This window comes from Equus caballus, chromosome 7 (assembly GCF_041296265.1).
Source record: "Equus caballus isolate H_3958 breed thoroughbred chromosome 7, TB-T2T, whole genome shotgun sequence".
Lineage (NCBI taxonomy): Eukaryota > Metazoa > Chordata > Mammalia > Perissodactyla > Equidae > Equus > Equus caballus.
Window position 1 is genome coordinate 5,381,466 of NC_091690.1, and position 9,959 is coordinate 5,391,424.

The window sequence follows — 9,959 nt, forward strand, 5'->3', positions numbered from 1 at the left end:
CAAAGGAGGTCGCACATTTATGCATTCAACAAACTTCTGTTGATTGCTCGGGTCTCAGCAAGGAGCAAGCCAAGCGTGGCCTTGGCCCTCACAGAGCTCACAGATACCAAATTCAGAAATGTGTAAAACGTAATTACAGGGTATGGTACATTCTAGAAGGAGCACCACAAGATTTCTCGTTGAGATGGGGGACAGCTTTCCTGAGGGAGGACTCTAATCTCAATAACCACTTCTTTAATCCTCAGTACTGTTTGCCCAGGCTTGTGCTAAGCTCTTGCGTTTTGTCATTTAATTCTCTCAACAGTTCCAGGAGGCAGGTAACTATGATAGAGTATCCTCGTTTTGCAAATGAGGAAACTGAGGTATGAGGAGTTTATGGGACTCTGGAAGATGGAGAAGTGGTGGTTGGCAGCACCTAGGTTTAAACCTGAATTGTCTGCCCTCCAGAGCCTGCATTCTTAACCATTATGCTCTAGAGCAGGATTGTGCAAAGGCCCTGGGGCCACTGAGAAATGAACTAGAAGAGGTGGGGCCAGACTAGAGGGCCATGGCCGACTGAAGTGGGGAGTTTACTTGTCATCCCAGAGAAATGGGAAACCACAGGCAGATTCTGTCAGAGGACTCATGAAGTACGCTTGGAAGACGCTCCTGGCTGCTGGGTGGAGAGTGGAATGGAGGGGGTCAGGAGTTGACGCCTCAGATCAAGGAGGAAATTGCTGCAGTGGTCCAAGCCAGGAAGGTTGGGGGACTCTGGGCTGAGGGTCATAGGAGTGGGATAAGTGGTCCTACTGGGGATATAATTCGGAAATGAAATAGGATTTGCTGATAATTCATAGGAAAGGGGTAAAAGGAGAAGGAGTTGAGAGGAACCCCCGGGTATCTGGGAGGATGGAGGGGAGCAGCCCTGATTGTCATCACCGGCCACCGCGGAGGGTAAGGGGTCAAGCACTGGACAGGGAAGTCAAGAGTAGGCCCCGGACGCGGGCGCGCCAGGCAGCCAGCACGCAGCCAGCCCTCCGTCGGCCGAGCAGCCCATCCCCCAGCCCACGATAGCGGGCGGCGCTAGGACCCCGCGCCCGCCCTGGGCCCGGCGGAGGCGCGCATGCGTGCTGCGGCGGCCCGGGCCGTCGTGGCGCGGGGGGGCGGGCCCGGGCCGGTCACGTGCTCGCGGGCGCGCCCGGGTCACGTGAGCGCGCGCGGGTCAGCTGACGCGGGCGGGTTTGAAGCGGCGCCGCGAGCGAGCCAGGCCGCGGCCACGGCGGGCTCGGACCCCGGCTGCCCCGCGGCGCCCGCCAGCGGCATGGCAGCCCCCGCGGGCAGGCGCGGCTCAGGTGAGGGCGCGGACCCCCGATCGCGGGCGGCGAGCTCCCCGGGCCTGACCTCCGGGGCTGAGCGCCGCTGGCCCCCGGCGGGGGGAGACCTGGGCCGGCGGCTCCTAGAACCCGGGCGGCGGGTTCTCCGACCCGGGGGTGCCGGGACGCCCCCCCGCCCTTCCCGATCGCAGGCTCCGCCCGGAGGTCAGGCCGCGGGGTGGCCAGGATTTGCACTCTGAGCCTGGGTTCGGATTGCCCGGCCTGGCCCGGCTTTGCTAGAACTCAGACAGCGGGCGCCGGCTTCTTCCACGCGCGTGCGAGCCTCCCGGGCTTTCCTTCCTCGATCCAGGGGGCAGATGCTCAGCTTCTCTCTCAGCTCCGGCGGAGGGCTGCAGGGGTCTCCTCCTTGGGGCCGGGAGCCTCGCTCAATGGCAGATCTCTCTAACCCACGGAAGCTCGGCTTGCCTGAACTCAGGCGGCGGGTGCCCAGCCTCCAGCCTCTGCCTGTCATGGGGGAGCCCGGAGGAGGACTCTTGCGTCGGCCTCCCCTCTTGAGCTCGCCGTAGACCCCTGAAAGGTGGAAGGGTCTGGAGCGGGTTAGCTGGGATGCCAGCTGGGAAGGCGGCCCGCCCTCTGGCCTCGGATCCGGCTGTGTTGTAAACAACCACTAGCATCCAAGCGCCAAAGGGACTGGCCAGGAGCTGGCCCTCCCTGCAGGACAGGTTCTCACGGTTCCCACGTGCATCCTGGCGGCCGTGCCGGGCAGGGGGCCAGCCGGGCCCTGGAAAGGAAAAGGTTCCCTGGAGGTGGGGGTCGGGGGTGCGGTCAGGGACGATTCTGGGCTGCTGTGACCCGAGCACTGCTGAAACTTTGTACCTTCCTCTTAGGCTGGTCAGGGTGGAAGGGAATGGCAGTGCTGCGAACAGCCTCTTTGCAGAAAGATTACTGAGACTCCGGCGCCAGCTGCTTTGTGTCACTTCATTCTCAGAGCACTGTCAGAGTTTGGGCCCCAGGGGTAGACTTTTTTCCTTTTTTTTTTTTTCTTTTGGCGAGGAAGATTGGCCCTGAGCTAACATCTGTGCCTTCCTCTATTTTTCTATGTGGGACACCACCACAGCATGGCTTGATGAGCCGTGTATAGGTCTGCCCCCAGGATCCGAACCGGTGACCCCCCAGGCTGCTGAAGCAGAGCCCGCAAATGTAACCACTACACCACTGGGCCAACCCCCAGGATAGACTTTTTTAATTTCCACTTTTCAGACAAGGAGACTGAGGCTCAGAGAGAGGCCTGGGGTCGCCTCATGGGGAAGTGGCAGGTCTGGGATTCGGTCCTAGGGCTGTGTGGCTTCCCGGAGCTGGCACTCTTAAGGAGATGCCATGTGAGGTCATAAGTTGACATACACAGTGTGCTGTCATCTTCTGGCGCACAGTGAGTCTTCAGGATTGTGTTTCCCTATGATGACTGTGTTTGTCGCCCTGCCCTTCTCCAGGCCGGTGGCTTGTGAGCATGTCAGCCAGACAGGTCAGGTCATCATGAGGGAGAAGGTCATCCTTGGGCTGTTTGTCCAGAAAAAAGGAAATATGCTGAGCTCTGTGCTCGCGCTTGCAGGCTGGAGTTGGGATGGGCCCCGGGGCCTTGAGTGCCCCATGAGAAGTTCTCAAAGCCCGTCCTTCTCCCCACAAGTCAACAACAGGGACAGTGAAGGAACTTCTGACCTTCTTAGCACGGTCCCGCCCCGCTGCTAAATGCTTTGTGAGCAAATCTGCAACTTCCCAGTGGGGGATGGTTACGCCCCATTTTGCAGGCTGAGGCTCAGAGAGGCTGTGCCCTGACCGAGCCGGTGAACAGCAGGGTCAGGAATCAACTCAGGCCCCGTGGAGTCCCACACCCGTACGGGTGGTCTCTGAGTGGCACCGCTGCCTGTAGGCAGTCACGGGCCGTATAATGACATCTCGGGCAACGACAGACTGCACAGCCTAGGGGCATGGGAGGCTGTCCCGTCTAGGTCTGTGTCAATACACTGGTATTCGCATAACAACGCACTCGCCTAACGACTCATTTCTCAGAACGTGCGCCCCTCGTTAAGCGACAGGTGACTGCACATAAGATGTTGCAGTTTCTGGGTTTTCTTAGCTTTCTCAGGGTCCTTTCTTGGCTGGAGCAGGGGGCTGCAAGGAGAGGCTGGATGCTGCCTCCCCTGTTGGCAGCTGAGCCCTGGCCACACCGCCCTCTCCCCATCCCACAGAGACCGAGCGTCTCCTGAGCCCCAGCCCCGGGTATGGGACCCACGCGGGGGCCTCGCCACCCCCGCTGACCCCTCCGGAGGAGGAAGACCTCCGCCGCCGTCTCAAATACTTCTTCATGAGCCCCTGTGACAAGTTCCGGGCCAAGGGTCGCAAGCCCTTCAAGCTGATGCTGCAAGTGGTGAAGATCCTGGTGGTCACTGTGCAGGTGAGAGCAGGAGGGGCTCCGGCAGAACGCCGCCGGTGGCCGCTGTTTTCCCCGAGGGAGAGTCTGGGAGTCAGAGCCTGACCCCGCAGTGTAGTGTTAATGGCAGGGACCCTCTTGGGAGCCCTCAGAGGTCTGTGTGTAACCTCACAAAGGCCCTCTGGGGTCCTGGCAATGGCTGTTGCCCTCAAAGATGAGGCAGCTGAGGCTCAGAGAGGTTAAGCGACTTGTCTAAAGTCACACAGCAATTGGGAGCTGCCACTTGAACCCAAGCAGTCTGATGTCATGTTGACCCTCAAAGAGAACCCAGCCAGTGGCTGAACAGATAGTTGCCCCCTCCTTCCATGCGAGGCCCTGTGCTGGGCTCTGGGGACCCCAAAATGAATCAGACCCAGGCTCCTGCAACAAGGAGCTTCTGGTCTAGTGCTGGAATGGTTACCACGCCTCTGATTTCCACTCGTGGTCCTAACTCTGTAGGTTTGGGTTTAGTGCAGAATCCGGGGGCCAGTAAACATTTAATAAACCTTAACTGCTGCCTTGAGATGGATGTCCCAGTGCCCGTGCGCCACGCCCTGGGGACACATGGTGGGCACGGCAGACGGGGTCGTGGGCCCTCTCTTTCCTCCGCCTCCTCCTCCACTCCTGCCGGGAGGGAGGCCCCATCCCAGCCGTGCCAACAGCTCTGCCCCTCCCGCCAGCTCATCCTGTTCGGGCTCAGCAACCAGCTGGCGGTGACGTTCCGGGAGGAGAACACGGTGGCCTTCCGCCACCTCTTCCTGCTGGGCTACTCCGACGGGGTGGACGACACCTTCGCCGCCTACACGCGGGAGCAGCTCTACCAGGCGATCTTCTATGCCGTGGACCAGGTGCGGGCAGCCAGGGAAGGGGGCGGGCGGCCGGCCGGCGGAGAGTGGCCGAGGCTGACGGACCCTCCCCTTCTCTGCCCACAGTACCTGTTGCTCCCTGACGTGTCCCTGGGCCGCTATGCCTATGTCCGGGGCGGGGGCGGCCCCGAGGCCAACGGCTCGGCCCTGGCCCTCTGCCAGCGGTACTACCACCGAGGCCACGTGGACCCGGCCAACGACACCTTTGACATCGACCCGATGGTCGTCACTGGTGAGGGGGCAGGGCAGGACTTTGCTCTCAGGAGCCCCGGCTGCTGGGATTCCAGTCTCGGTTCTGGCCCCTGCTCATCGGGTGATGGGGTTGTCGTGATCATTAATAATTTGATGTACGCAGCGTGCTTAATAGAATGCATGGCGTGCAGAAAGAGCCCGTGTTATTTTTCAGTATATATTAATTCACTAAACACCGGGGGGCCTGCAGAGTGCCAGGCCCCAGGGTCCAGGTAGGGAAGAAGATAGACCAGGCCCCCCCCCCCCGGGGGGAGACAGCAGGGAACACGCGACAAATGTGGAGGTGCAGAGTGGGAAGTGTCAGGGAAAGAGGCTGTCGGGGACTCTGGGGAGACCAGCCTGTGCCTCCCCCAGCCCCAGTGTCCCTTCCCTGACTCCTGCCTGTCCTCAGACTGCATCCGGGTGGACCCCCCCGAGAGACCCCCAGTGCCCCCCAGTGACGATCTCTTCCTCTCCGACGGCAGCGCCAGTTACAGGAACCTCACCCTCAAGTTCCACAAGTACTGCCCGATGGACAGAGGGGGCGCCCCTGGGCTGGGCCAAGGGTGGGGGAGGCAGGACGCCCGGCCCCCAGGGGCCACTTGGCCACAGGCGGGGGCAGGGGCCAGCCCTGCTGACTCCTGCCACGTGAGCACTTCCTCTGCCAGCTGCAGAGTCAGCGTGGGGCCGGAGCGCTGGGCCTGGGGGCAGGAGGGCCCCGCAGAGCCCCCTCCCCTCACCCGAGCCTTCCCCCCAGGCTGATCAACGTCACCATCCACTTCCAGCTGAAGACCATCAACCTCCAGAGCTTGATCAACAATGAGATCCCAGACTGCTACACCTTCACTGTGCTGGTGAGCCCACGGGCCCTGGCCGGGGTGGGGACCCTGCAGCAACCTGGGGTAGGGGGTGGCGCACAGGGCTCCTGAGCTCCGGGGTCTGGGGACCCTCGGCCAGGGCAGCATGGGGGTGATGGGGAGGCTGGGGCTGGACCGACCATCCGTCAGGCAGGCCATGGTTTACTCTGCCCCCTCCTGTCCCCCTGCACCCCTGCAGATCACCTTTGACAATAAGGCGCACAGTGGGCGGGTCCCCATCAGCCTGGAGACCCAGGCCCACATCCAGGAGTGCAAGCACCCCAGCGTCTTCAGACATGGTGAGCCTCTGAGCCCCAGACCAGTGCCGGCCAGGGGCCCTGGCCTGTCTGGGGATCGCCAAGCCCCAGACAGCACTGAGCAGGGGCCCTGGCCTGTCTGGGGATCGCCAAGCCCCAGACAGCACTGAGCAGGGGCCCTGACCTGCCCAGGGGTCCCCTGAGCCTCAGACAGCACTGACCAAGGGTCCTGACCTGCCCAGGGGTCCCTGAGCCCCGGACAGCACTGACGGAACTCTTGACTCAGAGTAACCCATGAGCCTGCTGCCCAGCCCCTCGCAGCCCTGCAGCCCCCGGGCCTGGCCCTGCCCCTGTGCTGGCCTTACCCGTGGCCCCCTCCCCATAGGAGACAACAGCTTCCGGCTCCTGTTTGACGTGGTGGTCATCCTTACCTGCGCCCTCTCCTTCCTGCTGTGCGCCCGCTCACTGCTCCGCGGCTTCCTGCTGCAGAACGTGAGAGCCGCCCCCAGCCGCGCCCAGCTCTGGGGCCATGAGGGCCGGGGGACGTGAGGGTCCTGTGCCCAGACAGGCCTCACCCCGCCTGCCCCCTGCAGGAGTTTGTCGGGTTCATGTGGCGGCACCGGGGTCGGGTCATCAGCCTGTGGGAACGGCTGGAATTTGTCAACGGCTGGTACATCCTGCTGGTCACCAGCGACGTGCTCACCATCTCGGGCACCATCATGAAGATCGGCATCGAAGCCAAGGTGGGTCCTGCCCACTCCTGCCCGGGGCTCCATCCTGTCCTTCCAGACCCTGGCCCCCATCCCGCCTCGTGCCCAGGTCCGGTCCCTGCCGACGGCTGCCTGGGACCACATCCCTCGGGAAGGGCCGGGCCAGACGGAGCTGACACTGCTTCCCCCCGCCCCCCAGAACCTGGCAAGCTATGACATCTGCAGCATCCTCCTGGGCACCTCCACGCTGCTCGTCTGGGTCGGGGTCATCCGCTACCTGACCTTCTTCCATAAGTACAATGTAAGCCTCAGACACGCAGCGTCCGGGCCCTCCAGGTGGCAGCCACATGCTCCCAGATTCCTACTCCCCCAAGTAAATGCATACACAGGTGGCAGTCACCAGCCCCTGATGGCCTGGCCTGTCACAAGCGAGTTCCTCATATCTGCCCACCCCAGATGTACCTGTCGCTACACCTGGGCTGAGCCCCGCCATGGGTGCTGTCGGGCCCCCTCAGCCCCACCCTGCCCCTTCCAAGCTCCCCCAGGCTTCTCTGGCCACCCAAGCGTGCCCTCCACCAGGCCCTGCCCGCTTCACCCCCATCCTCACGGCGGGCCTGGGTGGTGGCCACGCCATCATCTCTGGCCACCACCCGCCCCACAGATCCTCATCGCCACGCTGCGGGTGGCCCTGCCCAGCGTGATGCGCTTCTGCTGCTGCGTGGCTGTCATCTACCTGGGCTATTGTTTCTGCGGCTGGATCGTGTTGGGGCCTTACCACGTGAAGGTAGGGGCCGGAGGGGGCTGCTCATGACCCACCCTCCAGGGCTCCCTGGCTCCCTCCCCCCGAGCCCCCTCCCTAAGCCCTCCGACCCCTGGTCTATGTATCGCGGACCTGGCGACACTGAGTGACCCCCCTTGACCCCTGGCCCCTCACCAGCAGATCTGCCCCTGATCCCCTCTGACCCCTAGTGTCCCCGCTGTGCCCCCGGCTCCCTCTGACCCGCCACCCTGCTGCCGCAGTTCCGCTCGCTGTCCATGGTGTCGGAGTGCCTGTTCTCGCTCATCAACGGGGACGACATGTTCGTGACCTTCGCGGCCATGCAGGCGCAGCAGGGCCGCAGCAGCCTGGTGTGGCTCTTCTCCCAGCTCTATCTGTACTCCTTCATCAGCCTCTTCATCTACATGGTGCTGAGTCTCTTCATTGCCCTCATCACCGGCGCCTACGACACCATCAAGGTCAGCCGCGCGCCCCCTCCCGCCAGCAGCCACCCCTCCCACCCCGGGCTCCGGCTCCCTCGGGGTCGGCATGGCGGGGGCAGGAGAGAAGGACCAGGGGGGTGTGGGAGAGTCCGCGAAGCCAGAGGAGAGAGGGCTCCGAGTGAGGGGGCACAGGCGGCAGTGATACCGTCCTGGTCACGCTGCCGCATCTCAGTTTTATGCAGGATGCACCCCAGCCATGTAGGGTTCCCGCATCCGCTCTTACCAACAGGGAAACCGAGCCGAGGGGTTTCAGTGTCGCGCCGGAGGTCAGCTACCAAGCCGTGGAGCCCGGCTCAACCCAGCACTATCCGATTCCAGAAGCCCTCCCTCCTGCAGGGTGGCCTGGGCTGTTTGGGTCTGAGGAACGAACAGTGGTTGTCCCCGCAGGCTGCGGGGGTCAGAGGGATGGACCGGTCAAGAGCAGAATGTGGGAGTGGCGGGTAGACAGGATGCTTTTAGCAAACGTGTCTGAGGGCTTCTGGTGCGCCAAGCCCTGTGCTGGGTGCCAGGCAGCTGGGAAACGACGTCCACGGTCTGTCCTGCTGTCCACGGTCTGTCCAAGGCTGCTGGGCAAGGTGGACGATGCATGAACGGAAATATGATGTATGATGACCAACTGGTGAGAGGAGTGAAGGAAGTGTGGAAGCCTCCAGGGGAACCCCCTGCTTTAAACTGGTACTGGGGTGAGTCCAGGAAGGTTTCTAGAATGTGCCGTCCCATACTAGTCTCTAGCCACGGGTGACTGTTTCAGTTTTAACTGTAATTGCAAGGAGATACAATTGCAAATTCAGTTGTTCCCTCACACCATCCACGTATCAAGTACCGCAAAGCCAATATGGCCGGTGCCTACCAGATGGCACAGCATAGATATCAAACTTTTCCGTCATCTCAGAAGGTTCCATATTGAAGAGATGGAAGCCCAAGGGAGAGAGCAGCCAAAGGAAAGACTTAGTAGCGGGAAAGGACTTGGAGAGGAGAGAATGGCTCCTCCATGGGGGTAGGTTGTGGGGGGGTGGTGGCTGAAGTCCAGAACATTCCCTGGGGCTGGGGATGAACATCTGCATAGTCGCACTCCCCATGCACGGATCGAGCCATCCTGCAGACACACTCCTGTCACTCAGGCCCGAGGAGCCCCCACGGTCTTAGTCCAGCACTTAAATGTCACCCACATGGATCAGCCTGGGTGTACAAGCCCAGACCTTGCTCCTACTGTGTGCACCCAGCCACCTCAATAGATGGTTGTCACTCACCCAGCTTGTGTTAGGCACGGCTCCAGGTGCTGGAGCTGCAGCCAAGGGCACCAGCTGGCCAAGATGTGGGCCGTGCACACACGCGTGGGCCAGGGAGTGGCTGTCTCCCTGTGAAGCAAGCCACGGGAACAACAGGTGGCAGGCACAAGCAAGTGCAAAGGCCCAGAGGTGGGAGCCTCGTTGGTCGATGAGGAACAGCCAGGAGCCCCAGGTGGCTGGAGAGGTGGTGGAGGGGAGGGCAGACCTCAAGCGGCCCCCTTCATGCTGGGCCACGCGCATCTCTCCCCAGCACCCGGGCGGTGTGGGCACAGAGGTGAGCGAGCTCCAGGCCTACATCGCGCAGTGCCACGACAGCCCCACCTCCGGCAAGTTCCGCCGCGGGAGCGGCTCAGCCTGCAGCCTGCTGTGCTGCTGCGGCAGGTTCGAGCCCCGAGCCCCTGTGGTTGGGGACTTGGGGGCTAGGGAAGGGGAGCGTGCCGGAGGGAACTGATGCCTTCCACCTTGGCTGACAGCGGCCCCTCCTCCAGGGACTCGGAGGAGGAGCGTTCGCTGCTGGTGAATTGACTCGGATCACGACTGTCACTGGACATTAGCCCCCGGACTGCGGAGACCCCTGCTTATTTATTTTTTAGGTTTGCTTTTAAGGACCGGCTCCCTGCTGCGCCCTGTGAGGGCCTGGGCCAGTCGGGTCGGACACTGAGGTGGGTGGGTGTCAAATAAACGGGAAAATAAACCTGTTGTTCTCATT

General features: G+C 62.2%; 1 protein-coding gene across 3 annotated transcripts; it reads left to right on the plus strand.

Moving 5' to 3' along the window:
• Window positions 1-1,150: 1,150 nt before the first annotated feature.
• On the plus strand, window positions 1,151-9,944 carry MCOLN1 (mucolipin TRP cation channel 1). Of its 3 annotated transcripts, none has more exons than XM_023644629.2 (14): window positions 1,151-1,331; window positions 3,560-3,765; window positions 4,461-4,628; window positions 4,713-4,878; window positions 5,290-5,398; window positions 5,635-5,731; window positions 5,934-6,033; window positions 6,377-6,483; window positions 6,585-6,734; window positions 6,901-7,002; window positions 7,363-7,485; window positions 7,722-7,937; window positions 9,501-9,631; window positions 9,739-9,944. In XM_023644629.2, the coding sequence occupies exons 1-14, from the start codon at window positions 1,301-1,303 to the stop codon at window positions 9,773-9,775; spliced, it is 1,743 nt and encodes a 580-aa protein (XP_023500397.1). In that variant the 5' UTR covers window positions 1,151-1,300; the 3' UTR covers window positions 9,776-9,944. The 3 variants fall into 3 exon arrangements, 2 of the variants coding, with proteins under 2 accessions (XP_023500397.1, XP_070128705.1); XR_011440400.1 differs by having other exon boundaries at window positions 1,175-1,331; window positions 8,191-9,631; XM_070272604.1 differs by having other exon boundaries at window positions 1,175-1,331; window positions 9,724-9,944.
• The last annotated feature ends 15 nt before the right edge of the window (window positions 9,945-9,959 follow it).

Bases quoted from the DNA above. Each gene is read 5' to 3' on its own strand.
- MCOLN1 (XM_070272604.1), top strand. From the start codon at position 1,301: ATGGCAGCCCCCGCGGGCAGGCGCGGCTCAG. The intron at 1,332-3,559 runs GTGAGGGCGCGG...CCCATCCCACAG, and splicing joins CGCGGGCAGGCGCGGCTCAG to AGACCGAGCGTCTCCTGAGC. The intron at 7,003-7,362 runs GTAAGCCTCAGA...CCCGCCCCACAG, and splicing joins CCTTCTTCCATAAGTACAAT to ATCCTCATCGCCACGCTGCG.